The sequence below is a fragment of the Lepisma saccharinum genome, chromosome 7 (assembly GCF_977018435.1).
Source record: "Lepisma saccharinum chromosome 7, izLepSacc3.1, whole genome shotgun sequence".
NCBI lineage: Eukaryota > Metazoa > Arthropoda > Insecta > Zygentoma > Lepismatidae > Lepisma > Lepisma saccharinum.
Window position 1 is genome coordinate 67,602,570 of NC_139235.1, and position 23,608 is coordinate 67,626,177.

Genomic DNA, 23,608 nt, shown 5'->3' on the forward strand with positions numbered 1-23,608 from the left:
AGGAAACCTTGACGAACTGAAGTGTGCCAGCGAGGAAAAATTGATGATAGGCTTTTGCAGGAGTCAACATGTAGAGTTTGTAACCTGGACTGAAAGGGGAGGAGAACTCTCTGTTTGGTATGCTGTACAGTTCGATAACAATCGTAGACTTGAGATTGTCGATGCTGGCATTTAGAGTGTTTACGTTGGTTCGAACCTCAGTCTCCACATCCTCCAATCTGCCATTCACCGATTCCAGGTGTTCCTCGATAGCATGAACAACAGTGTCGTAGTTTGGTTTGATCTTTACATCAACAATAAGGCTCTTGAATTTTTCATTTAAGTCATGTAGTTGGGTGCTGAAATTAGCTATAGTTGATTCCTGACTTGCCTCGATACTCCCAATTTGCTCTTTCACGCTGGCAATAATCTGCTGCAGGCTTTCTACAAGCGTCAACTTGGAGCTCTGTATTACAAGGTCGTGGACCTGGGTTCTAATTTCCGCAAACAATTCATGCAGCTCGGTGATGTTCTGGTTGGTAGGTAAAATCGCGACAGACCCCCGTATCGATTCAATTTCGGATTGGATGTTTTTGATGTCGTCGGATTTGAGTATTCGGTTGAGAGTTCTCTTCACGCTTTTCAGTTCCTGAGAGGTAGGCAGGGTGGCCACCGTGTTTTGGAGCGATTCCAAAGCTTTTTTCACCGCGTCCAACTCGGAGGCATCGGCAGCAGCACGTATGCCTTCTTGCAGTTGCGTTATGTCATCCTGGGTGGGGGTAGATTGTTGCAGGGTTTCCAACTTAGTCTGTATGTCGTCGATCAAGTGATGGAAATGAGACAACTCGGATTCTGCATTCAGATTTTCCAGTTTGGCGATTTGCTGTTGGACGTTGGCCAGTGTATCCCTGATGCCCGGCAGTTTGGTTTCCAGCTCATCGTGAACGTTCGCCAGATCATTTCTAATAGCAGCAAGAGCATCCTCAATATGGGCTATGGTGCCTTGCAGCTTCCCGAAATCCTCGTAGGTCTCAAGTTGGAGTTTGATGTTGGCCACGCTACGGGCAATGGCGTTCAGTTCGCTGGACGACGGTAGATTGTTGATAAAATCCTCCAGCGTTTGGAGTTTAGTTTTTACTTCGTTGATGGCCGCATGCAAAGCATCCGTTTGAAGCTCAGCCTTGATGCTTTCCAACGTAGGGATTTCGAAAGATTGAAACTGTTCGCGCAATTTAGCAATACTAGCGTTCACGCGATCGTAGTCGCCTTGTGTTTTAATGCTTTGGATGATAGTTTGCAGTTCGGTCTGGATGTTGCTTGTTTGATCCTGCAAGCGTTGTTTCAGCTGTTCAACGTCTGAGGTTTGCGTTTGTTGCAGCTTCAGAAGTTCGTTCTGCAGATTGCCCACACTCAGTGCCAGCTTGTCGAGATTGTCTATCGACGCGAGGTCGGTGTATTTTTGCAGCAGCGATTTTAGCTCTGCATCAATCTTGAGTACAGGGTCCAAGCACTGAGACTGCAAGCTGGCTATCTCGGACTGGAGGCTGGAGTTGAGCGTGGACTGGAGGGCCTGCAGATCGCTTCGCAGCTTCTTGACCCTGACGTCGAGCATGAGAAGCTCGTCGCCATGGTCGTCGCGTTTCGTATGGCCAAAAATATCGTTAGGCATTATTGTTATTTATTATAGGATAGCTAATTTTCATTTCTATGAAAAGAGGGATGAGTTTGTCGTAGTCGTCCAAGAGCTCTATGTACAGGCGATCGCCAGCAGATACATCGTACGTGGTGGTACTGTTCATCCTATCGTGTTTGATGCGATAGATGTTCTTGCCGGAGGAAATTTTGGCTTCTCCTTTATTCTCGGGATTCATGTCAAACTGCAGTTTGGCAGAGATGGGGAATTGGTAATAATTCAAGTTGTTGTTGAATATGTAGAAAGTCTTGCCCACATCCTCGTCATACTGGGTCAGGATGCTATTCAAGTGTATAATCAACAAACCATTGAGTTTAGATAATAGGGAGGGTAACAGGTCCCAGCTTGCAGGTGGCGACGGTGCGCTTTGGGCGGATGCCTCCATAGCCTGCTTCCTGAAGCCAAACAGGTTCATAGGCATTGTTATTTTATTTTATATTTAGCGATTCGTTTCGAGCAAGCCAATTTCAGCGAGTTTAGTGTTTTGTAGAGCGAGTTGGCAACACTGCCAGTGAGGTTAACATACATTATCAAAAGCACATCGTGAAAAGCTACGTTTCGTTCGGGCACACATACACTCACACACACACAAAAAGCTAAAAAAATTATACACCGTGAAAGGCTACGACAAGTTGGAAACACTGCTAGTAGGAAACACTGCTAGTGAGGTTAACATACACCGTGAAAGGCTACGCTTCGCCCGGGCACATGTACGTACACACACACACACAACGTTACAATGTTTTAAAACATTACCAAAACGTTTATCGAAACGTTGAAACGTTACCAAAACGTTGTAACGTTTATATAGGAACAATGGAACGTATTGTCATCCTCATATTCACAATTAGTAAGTAAGTGCTATTGGTAAACTTACGAGGAAAAAAAAAAGTTTTGTAGGAATTCCCTTGTCAATATGAATACCATGTTGCTGCCTTTTAGTTTCTGAAATATGTTAAATTATATTACATTGAATATCAATTAACTAACTAACTCTCTAGCCTTCTTGAATCCGAAAATTCATAGCTGCAGTTTTCCATTTGTCCTTATCCTGAGCAAGATTTATATACTCCATTCCATCTTTACCAATTTCTTTTTAGGTCCGCCTCCATCTTCATTTTGGTCTCTTACCATCAGGTTTTCCCCAACAAAACTCTTGTAAACTCTTCTTTATTCTTTTCTCATTCGTACCCACCTAGGTATTCGTGATTTAATCATCAATCTAATAATATTTTGGAAACAAATATAAATTATGTAATTCTAAATTATGTAACTTTCACCATTCACTTGTTTCTTAATCCCTTTTAGGTCCAAATATTTTCCTAAGAATCTTATTTTCAAATACACCTCAATTTATCTTCAAGGGATCAAGTTTTCGCATCCACAGGCACAATTATTGTTATTGTATATTTTAACATTTACTATCTTAGATATTAAACAAAAATACAAAAGTTTATGAAGAGAAAAATAACATGCATTTTCAGAATTAATCCTACTTGTCATTTGTTAGTATTACTCCTAAGTACTTGAATTTGGAAACTGTTTCAAAATCGAATAATTATCACTTGGTTTCGGCCTGTAATTTTCTCTTTGCTGCTTTAAAAAATATTTTAGCATTATTCTTAATTGTATTTACATCATCTGCAATTGAGTCACAATACTTCGTTAATTTCTTTTACCTTCCTAATAGCATATTCTAAGGCAAAAATTAAAAGCAATAAATATGATACATCTTTGTTTTATAACTTTTCATAAATTGTACATTTTGTCAGACATATTAACAAGATTTTTAGGTATTCCAAATTCGAATAATTTATCTTCTTAGCATCTTTAACTTCAACTTAACTGCCAGGGATTGTATTTTTCTTATAGTGCCATGTGATTTCATAACTAACTAACTAACTCTCTAGTCTTCTTAAACCTAAAAGTTCGTAGCTGCAGCAACACAGGCCTTCCATCTATCCATTTATATATTCTTAACCATCCCTAGCAATTTCCTTTAGATCCATCTCAATATTGTCCTTCTATCTTCGTCTAGGCCTCCTCTTACCATCAGGTCCCCCAACAAAAATTCTGTAAACTCCTCTTTTCTCTCCCATTCAGGCTTTGTAGCACATATCCTGTCCACCTAAAACTTCTTTATTTAATTGTTCTAATAATATCTGGATATAAATATAAATTATGTAGTTCTAAATTATGTAACCTTCTCCACTAACCTGTCTTCTCATCCCCTTTAGGTCCAAATATTTTCTTAACAATTTTATTTTTAAATACACCTTAATTTATATTTGACCAAGTTTCACATCCATATAATACTACAAGAAAAATTACTATTTTATATATTTTAACTTTTAATTTCTTAGAGAGAAATAACATGCATTTCCTGAATTAAACCTACTTTTTATTTTATTTCCTCTTTAATATAATTTTCATTTGTTAATATTACTCCTAAATATTTGAATTTGGAAACTAGTTCAAATAAGTTGTTATCATGTGTTTTCATTAGATATTAAATTTAGATTTTTTTAACTAAACAAAATAGGTTGTTTGTTATTTCATGTGATGCATGTTTGTTGTCCGTGTTGATTTTTTTTTGTTTGTTTTAATAGGATTCGACTTCTTGAAGAGAGAAAAGAGAGGTTACATTTTTCGAGAATATCACGCATTCCATGTTTATAAGTAATTACATTTTTAATAGAGAGCATATCTTTTATCAATATTTCATAAGATTTGGTTGCTTGCAAAAGTTAATCCGTTTATCTCCTTTTTAGTAATAGTATTTTATTTATATATCATGTCAGGTTAGAAAAAAAGTTCGTGCCTCAGTCAAAGCAATAAGTTGTGTAATAATATTATCTGTTTCAGCATTTGACTTATACCAATCATCCGTATATCGTCTCCTTCCTTCCCTCGCCTCATAAAGCTCGTCCATCCTATCGGCCAATTTTTTGCTTGCAGCCCGAAAAAGAGACTCAGGATTCTGCAACTTTTTAATACCACTTATTTTGCGAAGATTATCCATAAAAATCATCTCGCACGGTGGACGAAATTCAGGCACTATTTTGCTTAACTCAACTAGCCTCGCAACATGTGTACTCAAAAATCTTGTACCGCAGTTCAAGTGGTAAGTTAGTTATACAAGTTGTCATTTTTACAAGATGTTATGTTTCAATTCGATCCATTTATCTGAACCGAAGAAACCGACAATTCACATATCCCCATATCACTGTATGCTTGCCCTATTAGCACCTGTTGTTCCTCAATTAATTTTCACTAATTGGCAATTTTTTTGAAAAGGTCTAATAAGGCAAGATACGGCGGTATGAGAAATATGTGAATTAAAGATATTTTAGCAATATACGACGTCTTAAGAAAAGTATATTCGGCTCCAAAGTACTTTGTCTAACGCTTACTACCATTCCCTATTGCTGGCAAAAAAAGTATAAAATGATGTAGTATTGAAAAAAGTTGACTTGTTCCCAAGTATTCACCGAGTTCAGACATTTGCACATAGATGGCTCTGTTGTTGTCACTTATCAAATATATATATATTTTTGGAATATCTCTAAAACAGGCAAATTTTGTTTACTGTTTTCTACAATTGGGAATACTGACATGTATTACTCACCAGATGAATTCAAAACACAGAGACCCATGTTTGTAATCAACACCTCAAAAAAAAAACAAGTTGTGGTTAATGACAGGACAAACATTAAAATTATCTGTGAATTCCATAATACACTTCCTAATAACACCATATGTAGTGTTATTCTTATAGGTGAAAAATCATATGTTTATGATGTAAGACATGAGAGAGCGACAGAGCAATTCTAGAAGAATTTTGCATATTATATTTTCTTAGTATTAGATAAACAAGTTGTACCTTGTCTTAAATTAAAATATTTAGAATGTTACAAGTCAACATATTAATTCTCTGAACTTAAACCGGAAGTGAACCGGAAGTAACTTAGCACTTATTTTTAACTTAGCACTTCGCTTTAATTATTGAAAAATAAAATTTTAGCAAAAATTATAGAGGGATTTTCGAAAATTAGCAATTTTGCACTATGAAAATTGGAATTTGATCTTTGACTTTTTTTTTGCGCTTGTATTGTGTCACTTTTGTAACAGTCAAAGCTCGATTTTGAGTATATTACTGTATAGGTATACACAATAAAAGTAAACCAAAATTTCGGGGGTGGCCCAAAACGCACCGTTTACCCTACTCTTTCATCATCCTGTTTGTGTGTTCTGTGCGGTTTTAAAGAAGAATATCAGAAAACTTGCTTCCAACACTCACATGTAAATAAACGAAAAACCATCCAACATGAAATAAAAATAAAGATGTTATGAGGTAATTTCTTCATTGGTAATATGTAGTTGTAATAATTTTTCCATCAATACGAACACTATATTATAGACTGTATTTTGCACATTATAATACAGCCCAACTCAATTGTATTTGAAAATGTTGAAATTGTGAAAATTAAATGTTCATGCCAGCGCATGCTCACGACTGGATCAAGAAAATGTGGGGTGTTACCCCCACACCCCCTATACGCCTTCATGGCAAGGTGCTAAGCACAGGGGAGCACTTCTTTTTTTTTTGGGGGGGGGGGCAAGCGCATAGTCTTACCCAGTAAGTAAACTTAAACGCTAGTTCACATCTGATATCAAATTAACAAGGATGTCCTGAACAGTAACACATCCTCTACATATATACCCACAGCTACTTTTTTTAAATAGCTTGACATCATGAATTAGAATCAACTTACAGACTCCCTTGATAGGTCTGCCGTTTTTCCTGCTCCTTTTCCATGTAACCTAAGAACTTCTCTAAGGGCAGTTGCCGACCCATGCCTCACTTCCCAACTAGGACTAAAGAGATCTTGGCATAGTTGATCACAGAAGCTTTCGAATGGCCACTCCACAGCCTGCAACAGTTAGAAGCAATACTTACGACTTGTATATTAAATATTACGAAGTGTAGAGATTAAAAATGCATTGAAGATGCCATATAACATCTCTCATTTGAAATGCACTATAACAAGTGTTTCTTCTTCCCTGTGTGATTACGGTCTCTTCGCCAAAATGAAAGAACCACATCGATGGAAGGATTAAAACCCGAGAGATGTTATTTGCCAGAGTGGTCACTTCAGGACAGAAACAAACATACTGATCGTTAGAGGCATGCATATTTAGTTTTTGACAAAAACAGAATTATTTTAGTTGGTGTTTCAAGTCCACTTTATGCACAGTAAGGCTAATTGGGACTGGACCTACAGTTTAAAGTGGGATCCGAACCACTAGGTGCCTCCAACGGGTATCGAACCAGAGACATCTTTGATTACAAGGCAACGATGCTATGACTGCACCATTGGGGAGGCTCAAAGAAACAACAACAACAAAAAAAGTGAAAAACATACTATAATGTTGATCTTTCATGTTTTTGAAAGATGTGAGGTGAATTTTCATACCATATTTTGTCACAAAATGATACAAAATGTGAAAAAAACTACAAATGAAATTTAGAGTTTATTTATCGATGGAACACTTTCTGAAGTCTGAATTATCCTGAAAGTTATACAAATTACGGAAAATAGATTAATTCTGTTGTAAATATTAGAGAAACAAAAATAGACTCCTTTACACAGGAATAAACTTAACACTTAGACATGGAAGGGGAGGATTACTTGGCGAAATGTACGTGATTTTGCATCTGGTAATAAAGCCATTTCACAATTATAGAAGTGTTGCCATTACTTTTTATTCAACCCTTGCATAATGCACAGTGGTTCCGATCCTACTATAAACTTTAGGTCCAGTCCTAATTAGTTTACCCAAGCATAAAGGGGGCTTAAAACAAACAGGAATGTTTCAATCTTGTAAACAATGTGTCGAATGACATAGAATTAAGAGCCCACAATACAAGGAGTAACCAATGTATGGCTTATTGATTAATTTGGTTCATGGTACATTGTTTTTTCTGTCACTTCTGGCTAATCGAAAGATGAGGATGAGTGATGATATGATGAAGGCACACTCACAAAGGACAGCCATGTCGAGGCCAGGATTTGAACTCTGGATCCTTGGCTTCGTAGTGCAATGTGCTAACACTCCCCCACAGATTTTGCAACCAAGTAAAAATTGTATTGGATAAATAGCACTTACCTCTCCCCAGGAACCAGTGCTATCTGGAACACTATCAACAGTTGGTGTTGAAGGATAATCCTCAGACTTCATCTGACGAAGATCTTCAGTCTTTATCTTCTTCCTGTCTGGTTCCTCGAAGCTCTCTGCCATTTCACAATCTCGGGACTTTTGCTTTGATTGCCTTGCTTTTCTCTTTGCCCTGTTCATCTCTCTCGAACTTAACCCAACTTGGACCTGAGATACTTCATGTTGTACGATGTCAACAACAGGCTTGTGCAAGGAAAGAAACAGCTTATCAAACAAACAGCCACTAATTATATACCTGGCCAGTCATTTTATATAAGTTTTATATATAGAATATAAGCCTTACTAAACATTCTGCTTGATTCTTGTAAGTTACTATCTAGTTTCTCGTCACTAACTGTGCCATGTCATCACTAAAAAGTTACACAGTTACAAAATAACACTTTCTCATAAAGAGATTAACCAGCAGATATTCAATAGAACACAAGGTGTTTCCAAACATATGCTTTGAATGACAATGATTACGGAAAATATGAACACACGAAGTTCTGAACCACGTTCTTTCATGATAAAAACACAAGACACTGAAAATGATCTCAAACATGAGTAACTCAAAGTAAAAATAAAAAAGGCAAGAATTTGACACCCAAGTTTACTCAGAATAAAATAGAAAACCAATAGAAATTGCAATGCAGAAATATGGAACTTTTTCCACATCAAACTTTTTAGACATTCTGCATTTCAACATGTGGCACGAGGTCTGATTCTTAAATTTGACAATTGATTTTAAATTCTAAACTGGTTTTCATTAAAACCAAAGATGCAAAACAATTTCAAACAAAGCAAAAATAGGCAAAAATAAATTTTAAGTACAAGAAACTGTCAATGGAAACATCACAATATAAAAGAATGACATAAAAGCAATCAAATATTGAAAATACAAGCAATTCTGTGATATTATAATATGGCAAATAAAAAATTGTGTCAAAAGTGTCATAAACTACTTGCTATCTAAAGCTTTCTAATTTGCAGGTACATTCAAGGAGTTTTTGAAATAAAAACACAACATTAAAAAAAAAAAAAATCAACACTCATACTAAACTCAAACTATGCTTAAGATTCACAGGAAAACCAACCTTGAACTTAAAATTAAAGCCCATTTGGTGTCCTTGTACGCCTGCTGACAGGTCAGCTGAAGTCACTATCTCGCTCATGTCCATACCAAGTTTTGCAGCAACATCCAGGCCCAAGCGAGACTGCAAAATCTGCTTTTGCTTCTGTATTTTGTCCTTCAATTCTGAAACGAAGCACAAATAAATATTACCTCAGAGAATGACCAAATAAAGACAGGCATAACACAAATAAAATTTAATGAACAATTTTCTGAGCTTAAGTACTGCCATATTCATTCAATATTATTTGTTGATTAGCTCTTGATGTGACATCTTTGTAAATCTTTGTCTGTGCCACAGTGGTGGTAGCACAAGGGGTAAAAAGGCACTTCCCCTTTGGGTTGTACATTTTTTTAGATTATGGAGATGGAACAAGCAGTTCTTCACTTTCAATTATTTTTATTCCAATTCCTGTGCATAAAGGTGGATATGTTATTGATGTTGAGAGGTTAACTTCAATGTAAGATGGATTATACTATTGTATTACTTTTTGTAGAAAGCAAGAAATGTCTACCAAAATAAGAAATCCAAAATTCTTGACTTTTTATTTTGTTTTTCTTAACCTTTATTTATATGATCCCTACTTAGGATACTGAAAATTAGCAATTACGAAAATAAATATTTATTTAATGAAAACCCCTATCTATGAAAAGGCCAGTTAAGATGAAAACTGAAGCTGTATTTCACAAGAGAATTAGTTGCTTTATCTATTAATGCATCCTGGACTGCATTCGGCAGACTAGCAAGGCTCACAACATGTGGGGCTCATGTTGTCATCCCTACATATTTGTGATTGTTCCTTCATCCATCTTATCTTACCATCATTCATCCTCATCTTTGTGATAGCCAAAAGAGGCAGAAAAGTGAAGTAAAATAAACTAAATCAGTAGTGGCATGCAAATTTAGTTTTTGACGAAAACACGAAATATGAAATAACATGCAGTAATGTTCATTTTTCAAGTTTCTGAAAGGTGTAAGGTGCATTTTCCTACCCTGTTTTGTCACAAAATAATGCGAAATGAACTGCAAAATGCGAAATATACTCTTAAACACGAAATTTACCGTTTATATACCGACGCAACACTTTTGAAGTCTGACGTATCCTGTGAGTTATGCAATTCACAGAAAACTAATTAATTCCTGCTGTAAATATTTGTGAAGCAAAAATGGACCCCTTTACACAGGAATAAACTTAATACTCTGGTAACTACATAAATGTGCTATTAGAAGGGATAACTTTATTTTGTGTAATAAGTGCAGTTTTTAAATCAAATTTAGGATTATATTCACAATTTTAAAATCAAAATATCATCTTATATAGCACTTTTGATGTGATTATTCACCGCTATAACACTGACATTTTATTTTATTTACTGCTTTTGAACCTGAAATACTGTTTTTGTACAGAAATTTTGCTTTTTTATTTACCAAAAATATGTGTCTCTATCAATCTGGCATTGTGATGGCAAAAATTCTTGACCACAAATATAATTTCTTTACTTTTCCTTGACTTTCTTGACTGGGCACCCTGAAAAATTAGTACAGAATAAATCCCAGCTTTGTAAACATTTTATTTTGTTCTCATAATACATATAATAAAAATGCAACAACTTTAAGCTCAGTATAGGTAGTTCAATATCCATAAACACCACACTATGCAGAAAGTTTGGTGATTGCATCAATACTTACAATTATGTGAGCAGTCCCATGCTCAGGGAATTTTGGTGGAATCACAAGAATAGAGAACATAAGGTGATATTTAAGAGCATGTTTCCTAAAGTTTATTGTACATTGTGGCTGGTTTAATGCATATTTTGCTTTTTTTTTTGCACACGTGCACACACACACACACACACACCCTGATCATAATTGAAGGAAATGCTTACCAGATAATTAGAAGCACTTGGACGTTTCACACCACTGGTTCTCAACCTTTGTGAGCTCACAGCTAACTAAATTAGGTTTTTAAAAGTAAATCTCAACAATTGAACTCTAAAATAGCTTTCTAAATTTTTAAACTACAGGTTAATTAATATGTACCTTTGAAATTTAATTTTAATAAATAGATTATAGCATTATCAAAGAGTATTAGCTCGTCAAGTTTTATTCACGCTGTTTGGAGTTTATTCCAACAAAGGATGGCAATGCTGCGCAGCGTTGACCTTGAAGTGGCCTAGCCGAGCCGAACACAGTCAGTGCAGTTCAGTGCAACGGCGAAGCCACAACAGAAGGCGCAGTGTGTGATATGGCTTGTAGAAACTGGATCTGTTATTACTGTACAGTGGAACTTCCGACAGGAGTATGGTGGTGTTTAGCCTTCGGACAAAACCATTCGTCAATGGCTTAAGGCATTTAAAGAAAGTGGAAGTGTGGATTGGAAGGAAAGGGCCTATTCCATGGCCTCCAAGAAGTCCGGACCTTACTCCCTTAGACTTTTTCCTATGGGGACATGTGAAAAACATGGTTTATGAGGGGAAAAATTCAAGATGTCAACCATCTAAGGCAAAGAATAATCACATCCGTGGCAACCATCACCCCAGACATGCTGGTCAGGACGTGGCAAGAAGTTGATTATCGTTTGTATATGTGCCGTGCTACAAACGGGGCACACATTGGAATTTACTAAATTGTAAACAAACCTGATAACATTACCTTCAAAAATATGTACTTACCTTCTCCTGAGTTTCAGTTTTTAACAAAATATTTAGTCCTTTCTACCAAATCTAACACTACAGTATAACATTTTTGCAGAACATGCTATATCATGTAATAACTGCAACATATATATACCTGAATCATCATCAACTGTGTCATATTCCTTTCCTTCTGAACCCATCAAGTAGGAGCCTTTCTTCAAAATATTGCTGATATCAAATTTCTGGAAGTTCATCCGTCCGGTCTCATTTTGTGCCAAATGGTCTTGTACGGAATGGTTCACCTCTGAAAAAAAAGTGAAATAAAATGTTCAGTTTCAACCACAATTACAGGATACCTTCAACAATGGAACAATATATGGTTCGAATGAATGTATGTCATACACAGCAGCAGTGTAAAATTAACAAATACATGTAAAATTGATGATGGCAGTATTGTCTTTTGATTGTTTCACTATAAAAAAATAATTAATTATAGCTTACATATTACATAGTTATAGCAAAATCTCTATCAATTCCAATGTCTACCAAACACAACTAAAAAATTGAAATAAGTAGGAAATTTCTACAGCTACCGACTGTACTAGATGCCTTCATGAAAACAGTACAAAAGATAACCTTATCCTAGAGTATTTAACATAAAATTTCTACTGTTTCTACCAAACTGAAGTATAGTTTGTCAAGAAATTTAAAATTTCTTATCTTTTCTCTTCGATCAAAAACCTACTTTTAGTGTGCACTATTACAAAAATTTTGATTATTTCAAGAAACAGAAAAAAAAAATTCCCTGACTGGTACACATCCAGAATTTTATATACCGCTTTTGGTCCTGAAATGTGCCTAGTGTTTGTACTGAAATCTTGATAGTTTATCCACCATAAATAAGTGGAAATATTTATAATGCAACATTTGTAACTAACTAAAATAGTGTTTCAATGTTTACAGGAATCAGCATAGTTTTGAAAATTTCATCATGCCAACCATAGTGAACAAAATATGTATCTCAATTTTGAATTGGATGACCTTCGCAACGGAGCGGTTAGCACAGCATGTTACGATGGGACGTGGGTTTGAATTCCAGCATGAACATTCATCATATCATCAGTCATCATAACCGTGGTGGTCCAGTTGGTAGGGTGCCTGAATGCCACATGGGAGACCCGGGTTCGATTCTCAGGGTGGGTGATCTACGGTTGGAATTTTTCCAGCCTTGTTCCCACATAAAGCAACTTTGGGGCTCACCCAGCCTCAAATCAATGAATATCTGGGGGCAATCCATGGGGTAAAGATGGCTGGAGCATGGTGCTGATCGCATCACCTCCAAAATGGCAGATATCGAGAATGTGTGGGGCTCTACCCCCACATCCCTTAAATGTAGGGTGATATATGCACAGGGAACTTTACCTTACTTTTTACCATCAGTCATCCTCATATTCATGATTAGCCGAAAGTGGCAGAAAAGCAAAGTAAAATAAACCAATCAATCAAATTATCGCTTACAAGCTGTTCCCAGACTTACCGAATTTAGCCAGATAACCAGGTGGATCCCACTGTGGAACATTTTTTATGACGGCCTCCACAGCCTGCCCTGCTGCAATTCGAGTTTCCCATGATGGACTGCGCAAGTAACTAGTGATGCGAGACAGCAGATTGTGAAGTTCATGAGGATGTAAACGCTGAACCTCCCCCAGTTGATGTGCTGCTGCTCTTCTCGTAACAGGAGAGGACCCTGTTTCCAGCAGGACAAACAATCGGTCGAGCCTGCAACAAAGAAATTACACTAAATTCAGAGCAGATGTATTTTATGACCCAAATGTAATTATTAACCCGTAAGTATGCATGTATGGGTAAAAATTACTCAGGCAATTTGGAAATATATTCACCCAGCAAGCATTCTTACATCTTAATATATTTTTTCCTCTTCTTTTCTCAACTTTATCTTTGCATAGTAAAATCAAACTTAAATACACTAATTATATGCTTTAAAACAATTAAAATTTGGAGTTAAGAAGCAATTTTGTTCCTGGGTCTGTTTTACCCAGTGTGTGTATGTACGTCCTAGTAAAGAGCATGTGTCCTGTCGGGTTAATGGAAAATGTTCTGCCACTTGCATAAAACAGTCATGGATTTTGTTTTTCAGTAAATAACGTAACACTGTTGGCACATCTACTATTATTATCATTACAGTGTCCAGCTTTAAAAGTACCATATTTGTATGCGTAGGCCACATACACTTTATTTTCTTTTGGAGAGTACCCTCTGAAAAAAGTTCTTAAGACTTTTGCCCAAGGGTGACACCAGAAAGAGATGTATCAAGAAATATGGTAATGTTGTGGGTCTCCTCGATGGCACTGTCATAACATCATTGCCTTGTAATCAAGGGGTCCAGGGTTCTATAGCCAGTGGAGGCAAAACTAGTTCGAATCCCACTTTAAACTGTAGGGCCAGTCCCGATTAGCCTTACTGTGAATAAAGTGGATATAAAAGCAAAACTCAAACTAGTGCAGAGTGATTATTGAATCCCAACCTGGGCATGGGTGCTCTTTGTGAGTGACCCTTCATTAAATTTTATCAATATCACCACTCGTCCTCATCTTCGTGAGTAGCCCAAAATCAATAAAAATAAATACATGCAGACACAGAACCACTGCCTCACTAAATATGGTTCTATCTCAACCACAATTATGAATTAGCCTACATGCTCAAATACATTTTTTTCATGGAAACACCACCCGCCTCCTGGTATGTTACAGATTCCTCCTGAATCACCTTTATAGCAGAATAATTATGATCAAGAGCAGCAACATGACCTACCTAGCCTACTCACTTAAGCTATGAGGAACTTAAGCAACGGAAACGAGTCACCTAACAAATACAATGTACACATTTTCAATTGTGTTTACAACTATATTGCCCAGTGCCCACACTAAGGTAATAACAAGACCTCGGGTTTTAGATTTTTAACCTATTTTTTTCCTTTACAGGTATGTAAGAAATAATAAGTATGTCAGAGTTTTGTTAAAAAATGCAACAACTTATAAGCAGATAGGTTATACTACGTCTTAGTAATATCGTAGTTGTAAAGAGAGAAAAGAACTTGGATTAGGATCTGGCAACACTAGGAGTGCCAATGTAGGACAGATGAGAGATGGATGCATAAAATGTTTAGTATCACGGACTTTGTTTATAAATAGTTCCTTCTAGTGTGCGATCTTCGGCGTAAGTTGGCTGTTGTTTCTTGTGTCTATTGTCCGAAGTGAAGATGCAAATATTTCATCAAGTTGCTTGTCACATGACCAAGCTGGAGGAATCCATGTTGCAGCAGTTCCATATGTTTACTAAACCCTCAACATGAACGAAGGAACGAGCGAGAATGGAGCATGCAGCGAAGAATCATAAACAATGGATTTGCAGCAAGCTTTCCCATGATGGTCAATTGTAGTATGCAAGCCGACAACAATATTTTCTGTGTTGGTGAAGTGAGTGCAAATGCAACAGGTGATGAAAGTGGTACTTTATTACTACCACAAGTTTCAGCATCAGGAAAAGAGAATTCGTTTTTTATGCAATGAGCTTGTGGCAATGTGCACAGCATAGCATTAACACAACCAGTGAGTTAATTTATTTGCAGGCAAAATCAGGTCTTAAGAACTTTTTTCAGAGGGTAATCTCCAAAAACACAAGTGTATGTGGGCTACACATACAAATATGGTACTTTTAAAGCTGGACAATGTAATGATAAAACCCAGTTATCCGCCTCGCATGCCAATAGATTTAGAAGGAGTGCAATGTGTTGTAACTCTAGTAGAAATCCTTTGCCTCAATCTTTGAATGGGCATTTTAATTATGAAAGAATGGCTGAGGCATATGGTACTTGTCATGCATTGCACAATAGTAACCACACCGGCATGAGTACACCATGTGTAGGTAATCCTAACCTTTCCATTGTTGATTGTCAATGTCATTCCGACATAAACAATGCAAATAACATGCTTTTCAGCGGTCATGCTCTCAGTGGCGATTCGCACGTTTATAAATTGGCACCTTTTGTGCCAAATAGTTATTCTAGTCCAAATTTTGTTTCAAGCAATGTTGCTAGTATCCAAGCTGTAAAGTTTCATAGCCAGCATGTGAAAATGGATGCAAGCAGTGAATCACCAGTGATAAGAGCGTGAGCCTGATAACATACAAAGCAAGATCAGCCATGTGCATGCTGATAGTTGTAGTAATAGATCAATATTGAGATCACATTATAAAAATGATGAATTTGGATGTTTTTTTGCAGCAAATGCATTGACGGTTCATAGAACAAATTCTCATTTGTTACACACTATGGAACAAAAACACACGAAACAGAATGCTGTGGTTGCCAATTAGTATCAACAACTTGTAACAAAGATAAACATGAAACTTCGAACTTGCTTCATACTGCCAATAGTCAAACAGTAAATGCTGGTAGAATAATCATAGTTTTTTCATGGGTGTGGTGCAAGTTGTGATTCAGATGGCAGCCTCAAAAGTGGCATTAGTAAACAAAGTTTTCGTAGAAATAAAATTAGATTAAGTGATCTTGAAGCATTTCAAAGGTTCGATTCAACTGACAATAATGTGGTTCCTAGTGAGTGGTTAATAGATTGTGAAGAATATCTCTCATTAATTGGGGTTCCTCGTGAAGATTACTTGTTATGTATTCCCCACATGCTTTTTGGTGTCAGCATGGATTGGTTCAGACAACATAAACTTAGTTTTGCATGTTATGCTGATTTTAGGGGAATTTTTTTGTCATTTTTCCAGAATGAATCATGGGTGGGAAGTTGCATGGCTCATGTGATTAATAGCAAGTATAATAGGGACAATCATGGAGATGTTGTGGTGAAGTTCTTTGGTCACAACAGAAGCTTCTCAGTACCAGGTGTGCTGCTTAATAATTCTTAATTTCGTCGCTGGATGGCACTGGAAGCTAGGGTTGGTGCACAGTCTCAACTGTTACGTCAGTGTGTTGCCAGGACAGTACCTGTCAAAATGCAGTGGATGTGCAACCGAGTGTGACTGATCGTGATATTGGGTTTGTGTGGGAAACATGTTGACCTTCAAACCAAATAAGGAGCATGTGCGGCACATCCTGCTTTTCTTCTTCAATCAAAAGAAAAACGTGAGTGAAAGCCATCCTATCCTTGTGGGAACGTACGGTGACAATGACCTAACGCGTGTGCGCGTTGGTTTCGACAATTCAAATGTGGTGATTTCGACTTGAAAGACAAAGATCACCCGGGCCAGCCGAAAAAATTCCAAGATGCCAAATTGCAAGCACTGTTGGACGAAGACGATACGCAAATGCAACAACTGACCCACCTGCCATACTCACCAGACTTAGCCCCTTCGGACTACCACTTGTTTTCATCGTTGTTTCACTCACCTTCCCAGCAACACTTCAACAATTACGAAGATGTCGAACAATGGCTTGCTGACTGGATCATCTCAAAATTTGTACGATTTTTCTGGAAGGCCATTCACAATTTGACAGACAGATGGGCACAATGTATAGCTAGCGATGGCGCATACTTTGAATAAAGCATTTGTTACCTTTCTCCCCAGATATGCTTGTTTTCTTTCGGATCAATTAAGAATTATTAACCGGCACACCTGGTATTGTGCAACCTAATATGGGGGACTTCCCGAAACACATTTAAATAGTAAATCAGTTGCCTCCTTAATTAAGGGATCACTTGCTAATTCAGCCTTTTGTATCTTTGGCTGCTACGGCTGAGTCCATAGCTAGATATGAGGCAGGTAATATTGGAATACGAAATGATTCACATAATTATAAAGAAAATCAACCAAATTTTAATTCGGGCAAGAAGTTGCAGTCTGGCAGAATTATAAATATTTCCAATATTACTGCTGGTCAAGATCATTAGTGTAGTTGCAAAAGAGATAGTTCTGAATCAGGTTCAAGCATCCAGAATAGTGGGAATAAGTCGAAGTCACCTGTTAAGTTTCCTAGGCGTAAGTCTCGTTTCACTCGGAAGCAGAAGGATAACTAGATGGCCGTCCTCAGCAAGTGGGGGTGGGGAACTACTGTGGTTTTCCCACATTGAAGAACGATGGGTTACAACAGAGGCACCCGATGCTTGAAAAATATAAATTTCTTGGTGATTCATTTTTTTGTCAGGTTGGCACAGAAGAAAATGGGATATTCGTGCGACAACGCATTTTACATCCATTGGTCAGCAAATAAATCACCCTAAAAAGTAAAGGGAAATACAGTTATCATCTCATATACACTGGTCGACAATTGCTAAGGAACAAACATATATTGACCCGCAAATGTGATGTTCTCCGATGAATGGCGGTACTGTGTGACAAGTGATTCTGGACATCAAATGGTGTGGAGAGAACGTGGAACACGACATCAGGCACAGCACATCTGTGAACGTGACAGGTATGGGGGACCTGGAGTCATGGTATGGGGGGCATAATGAAAAATGGGAAAAAAACACTACACATCTTCGCTCCAGGATCCGTTACTGGAGCACGGTATTCTACCGAGATCCTGGAAGGTTATGTTCATTTTTGTCGGGGTGCAGTGGGCCCTGACTTTCTACTTTCTTTAGATGGATGATAATGCACGTCCACACAGAACTGTCCAAGTGACAGACACACTGGAAAGAGAAAACATCACCCACATGGACTGGTCTGCATATTCATCGGATCTCAATCCCATCGAACATGCGTGGGATGCTCTCGGAAGGCATCTTGCACAAAGGAATCCCCCACCCCGAACCCTCCAGGAGTTGAAAACTGTACTTCAAGAAGAATGGAACAATATACCCCTCGCGCTCACGAACACTCATCGACAGCATGACAAACAGGTGTGCAGCTTACTATGCAGTCCGCGGTGGCCACACGCCATACTGATTTCCTCTGGATTCACTCTATTGGATTGGATTGATTTGTTGTTTTAAGTCCACTTTATGCACAGTAAGGCTAATCGGGACTGGACCTACAGTTTAAAGTGGGATCCGAACCACTTGTACCTCCACCGGGTATCGAACCCAGAACCCCTTGATTACAAGGCGACAACGATACCACTGTGCCATCGGGGAGGCCCTGGACTCACTCTACACATGCCAAATTGTGATTCATGTGCTTTCCTTACTTTGTTTTGTTTATGCTGGTTTTGCTTTATGACATCCTGTTTCTTTGGTTGATGGGGAATCCCCATTATCTTTTTTCAATAAACCTTAACTTATATCCCTACTTCTATATTGTTCACTTGTTGCACCCTGATCACGTAGTCAAAAGTTATTGGTCAAAATGTGTTTGTTCCTTAGCAATTGTCGACCAGTGTATTAGTATTCATTGGGGTCAACGATATGTTGCAAGGAAAAGACTTATCTCACATGATAGATGGTTATAAAAGAATAGGAGACCTTGTTAAAAGTCATGTTGAACACATATTGTTGTGCACACTTCCACCTATCCCAAGGCTATTTGAAAATGGAAATGATGCACTATGGGAAAAATGGGAAGAATTTAATTTATTCATATCTTCGTTAGATAATGGTGATTCCATTCAAGTTGTTCACATGGATAAGCTCTTCTTAGTGAGTCCTAGAAATATAGATGCATCTCCTTTTGAGGAGGAAATGAGTTATGGTAGTTTCAAATGAACAGACAAAATTAAATGGAACGATCAAGGCATGATTGTTTTCTTGGAACACTTGTCTCTTGGGTAGTGGCTCAGAGACACTAAGTTCCTTAAGTTCGAAGTAAACCTCAATTATTACCTGCTGTAAATATAAAACTACATAACTTGGCTGTTGTTTTTATGTGTGTTTAGTACATTAACCTTTTGAGTCCCAAGGCCATTTTCACAAATAAGCCTCTTGGTCCCGAGCCGATTTTGAGCAAAATGCAAAGTTTCAATTAAATGAGTGTAGATCGGAGACTAATTGCCCTAGAGATGAGTGATATACCGTTGTACGCGGAATGAACCAGAGATTCAGACTATATGAAATGTATGCAAATTCGGCCTATATATGGAGGGGGAAAGGGGGGAAATCCCCTGAAAATACTTTTTTTTTTAAAAAATGGGGTTTTGCCCCCCCCCCCCTGCCCCCCGAAAAAAAGGATATGAAAAGTTCAAAATGCACATAGAAATTATCACTGGCATGTAAGGAACACAAAAATATTTGCATTATTATCATATGACCAATGTAACTTGAGTTGTACATCCCAAAAGGAATGGTCGGCACGCCACTGATTCAAGCTTCAAAATGCAGCGGTACCTTGAAATAACTTTAGCTCAGAGACTATTTGCCCTGGAGATATGGACTTTATACCGTTGTACGCACAATGAATCACAGATTCAGACAATATATAATTTGTGCACCTTCAGCATATATATGGAGGGGGAAAGGGGGAAATCCCCTGAAAATACTTTTTTTTTAAAAATGGGGTTTCACCCCCCACCCCCTGAAAAAAAAGGATATGAAAAGTTCAAAATGCACATAGAAATTATCGCTGGCATGTAAGGAACACAAAAATATTTCCATCATTGTCGTATGACCAATGTAACGCGAGTTGTACCCCCAAAAGGAATAGTGGGCACGCCACTGATTCAAGCTTCAAAATGCAGCAGTACCTTGAAATGACTATAGCTCAGAAACTAAATGCCCTAGAGATATGAAAGACATACCGTTGTACGCACAATGAATCACAGATTCAGACGATATATAATTCATGCACATTCGGCGTACATATGGAGGGGGAAAGGGGGGAAATCCCCTCAAAAATACTTTTCTTAAAAAAATGGCGTTTGCCCCCCCCCCCTCCCAAAAGAAAATTCAAAATGCACAAATGCAAAATTTATGCAAATTTGGCGTATATATGGAGAGGGAAGGGAGAAAACCCCCGAAAATTATTTTTAAAAATTGTTGAAATGTTTGAAATTTATATTCTCCCTTGAAAAGAGAAGTCCCTTTTCCCACCTTTTCACCTCCATTTTCATGAAGAAAAAAAAGGTGCAAGAAACATTTCTGTTAAATACATGTGTTAGGAACAATATTAAAAAAAAATCGAAATTCTAGCCAAAAATAGAAAAGTTATAACGTAACAACTACGACCTTGACACAGCGTCTCGATCGAGACGCTTGGGACCATGAGGGTTACAGTTGGGTATCTCGTTCGAGACGCTTGAGATCCAAAAGGTTAATACATCATTGTTCTATAAAACTAACTGTTGTTTCTTATGACTTGACTAGTATTTTGCCTGTCCACATGCGATTTATACTTTTTGCCATTTACCTTCTACTCGCAGTTCCGAGGTAAAACAACTCCGGTAAGGTTTGATTGAATATCGCATGTGTTTGTGCCTGTGTCCGGTTACAAACTGATGAAGTTTTATAGTTAGTAAAAACCTATTTTAGGTTTATGTGCCTAAATCAAGTGTTGATTTTATATATTTTTTAACATTTTACAGGATTTTTAAGTGACACACAGAGACATTTGCTTTGTTTGGCCACGAAAAAATTCCATGACGAATATGTTTGAAACATACTTCCCTTCCTCCAAGCCCATGGTGATTTTTTAAAGCTCTAAAAAAAGCAAAATGTCTGGTGCCACTCTTCCTGTACAATCCGAAGTAGTCTGATCTGTGTGGTCTTGCTCACTTTGGCGTCACTTCGGTACTTTGTGGCATTCACGCCTTACAAACTAACATTTCAGCATTGAAGCGTGACTATGTTTTTGTTGAAAGATTGTTTTCGTCATATAAGATGATCCTCTCAGAAAAAATTGCAGAATTTGACTGTGGATAACATGAAAAAGATTGTTGCTTAACTAAGCGGCGAAGAATGAATTTTAATACCAAATTTCCAATGGTAAGTTCTGCCATTGCCGTAGTGTTAGGCAACACACATAAAGTTATCAAGATAGTGCAAAATATCAGGAAATAGGTACTATACCTAATCAGCATTTTTCAGGAATCTTGAACTATTGTTACCTTTTTTTTAAACCTACTTCAGAATTTTTCGAGCCTAACTTAAGATTTTTAGGACCTATTGTAGGATTTTTAGAGCCTATTGTAGGAACCTAAAAGCACACCTTATAGAACCTAAAAATCCGAGGTCTAGTAATAACATTTGAAGTCATTTGACTCCTGTACTGTAATATTTGTATGTTAGAATTCCAGTAACATCGTAATCAACCAAAAACAGTGAAATTTAAATCCATAAATGTACTCATCATTACTTTCTTTTCATACCCTTCAAAGTATTTTTTTGTATTTATTTATGTAAACTAAAAAAAAGAAAGATTTATGTAGGCATTATTTTTTTTAGTTTGTTACTTTATCTGTTCTAGTTAGTACCATACGCAATCAGAACATGAGTGTCATGTTTTCGTCACATTCCATTCGAAGTACACTCATAGCCATAAATCTCCTATTAAATAGACTCTTCTTCACATATATATCTTTGGTACTGAATATCACAGCAATCAAAGCTGAAATCCTCATGCTCTGAGCAGCCAGTTCAATAATATTTACAGTAGTATGTACGTTTACACACACACACAACACAAAAACATTAGCCCAGAACTTGCTGCAAGAAGGAAAGTAACTCCACCAAACTAACCATGAAGAAACAGGCATAGGCAAAGATCTGCAATTGCAACAGTACTTAGGCTCCAAGATAAGAATCAGGGGTTTATCCAGGATTTTCCCCTTGGGGGGGGGGGGGGGGGGTGCTGGAAAATTTGGGGGGGTGTAAGTTTGGGGAAGTTAAGTGCATATTTTGGACCATGTTCGCCCTATTTCAATTTCTTCAAGGATGTTTCTAGAGATTAACCCCCCCCCCCTCCCTTCCCGTAACATTTCAGAAGAAAAAAGATGTTGAATACAGGAAAAGATGGAAAACAGATTAATGTTAACATTTCAGTTTAACGTTTCGAGTATTGCTTTCCTTCCGATAATGTTCAGTACTTGATTTAATCAATCGTTAGACAAAACACAAGGCATGACATTAAAACACACAAAATTTTAACGTCATATTACCAGGAATCATTTCATGCAATAAATTAGGAACACTTGCGCAATATTTTAACTGTATTTGTATCATTCTTGCCGTAGATGTAATTCGGAGTTCATCTTGGAGGTGACCAATTGAAATATCAGTGAGAATGCATTTCATGGGTGTGCGCGCACTTGCCTGTCTGAAGTAGTAGTAATAAATACAGATATAATATGACTTAAATAAATTATGACACTGCCAGCGAAGCGAGCAAGAAAATTTTTAGAACTATTTCTTTGCAAACTGATTATGCATATTATTAGTTAAACATAGTGACAGTATCCCACGATGTTTACTCTTTACAATCTTGCTTTGCTCGTTCGTTGAAGACTTCAATATGAAATTCCTTGGCCGATTTCGTTCAAAAGCAATATTAGGTATCTATCAAACGTGCATCCCAACTTCCCACTACATTTTAACATCTTCATGGCCATGCTCTAAATATATCGAGTTTCATTACTTTATTTCAGTTTGTGAATCATCGTTTAAACAGATTTGAAAACACCAGCAGAATTTGGAACTCACTCGCTACATAGAACTATTAAAATTATGCATGCATATTTTCTGTTAGAACAGGAGGGGGCAGGGGGCATTTGGTGAGGTAAAGAGGATGCCGAACGAGCAAAGCAAGATTGTAAAGAGTAAACATCATACTGTAGCTATGTTTAATTAATAATATGCATTATACCCTTACAAAACTTTGAAAAAAAGAGTTTGTCTTTCAAATACTAAATGAGAGACTAGGGAATTAGGAGTCACGTGCCTCTTTGCCTTGAAAGAAAACGAAATAACATGTGCAAATAAACGCATGGCATGTTAACTGCAAAAGGAAGGAAAGGAATTTTCAATTCTAAATTGAGG

At 37.3% G+C, this 23,608-nt stretch overlaps 1 protein-coding gene across 5 annotated transcripts in view; it reads right to left on the minus strand.

The window, feature by feature from the left end:
* The window catches only part of Hel89B (histone acetyltransferase 1), a 156,982-nt gene that overhangs the window by 91,448 nt on the left and 41,926 nt on the right, over positions 1-23,608 (minus strand). For all 5 annotated transcript variants that reach the window (XM_083125375.1, XM_083125377.1, XM_083125376.1 and 2 more), the window contains 5 exons: positions 13,195-13,436; positions 11,812-11,961; positions 8,986-9,146; positions 7,844-8,095; positions 6,448-6,606 (listed from right to left, as the gene is read on the minus strand). In XM_083125375.1, the coding sequence (XP_082981501.1) occupies positions 6,448-6,606; positions 7,844-8,095; positions 8,986-9,146; positions 11,812-11,961; positions 13,195-13,436 (964 nt within the window). The remainder of the gene's footprint in view (positions 1-6,447; positions 6,607-7,843; positions 8,096-8,985; positions 9,147-11,811; positions 11,962-13,194; positions 13,437-23,608) is intronic.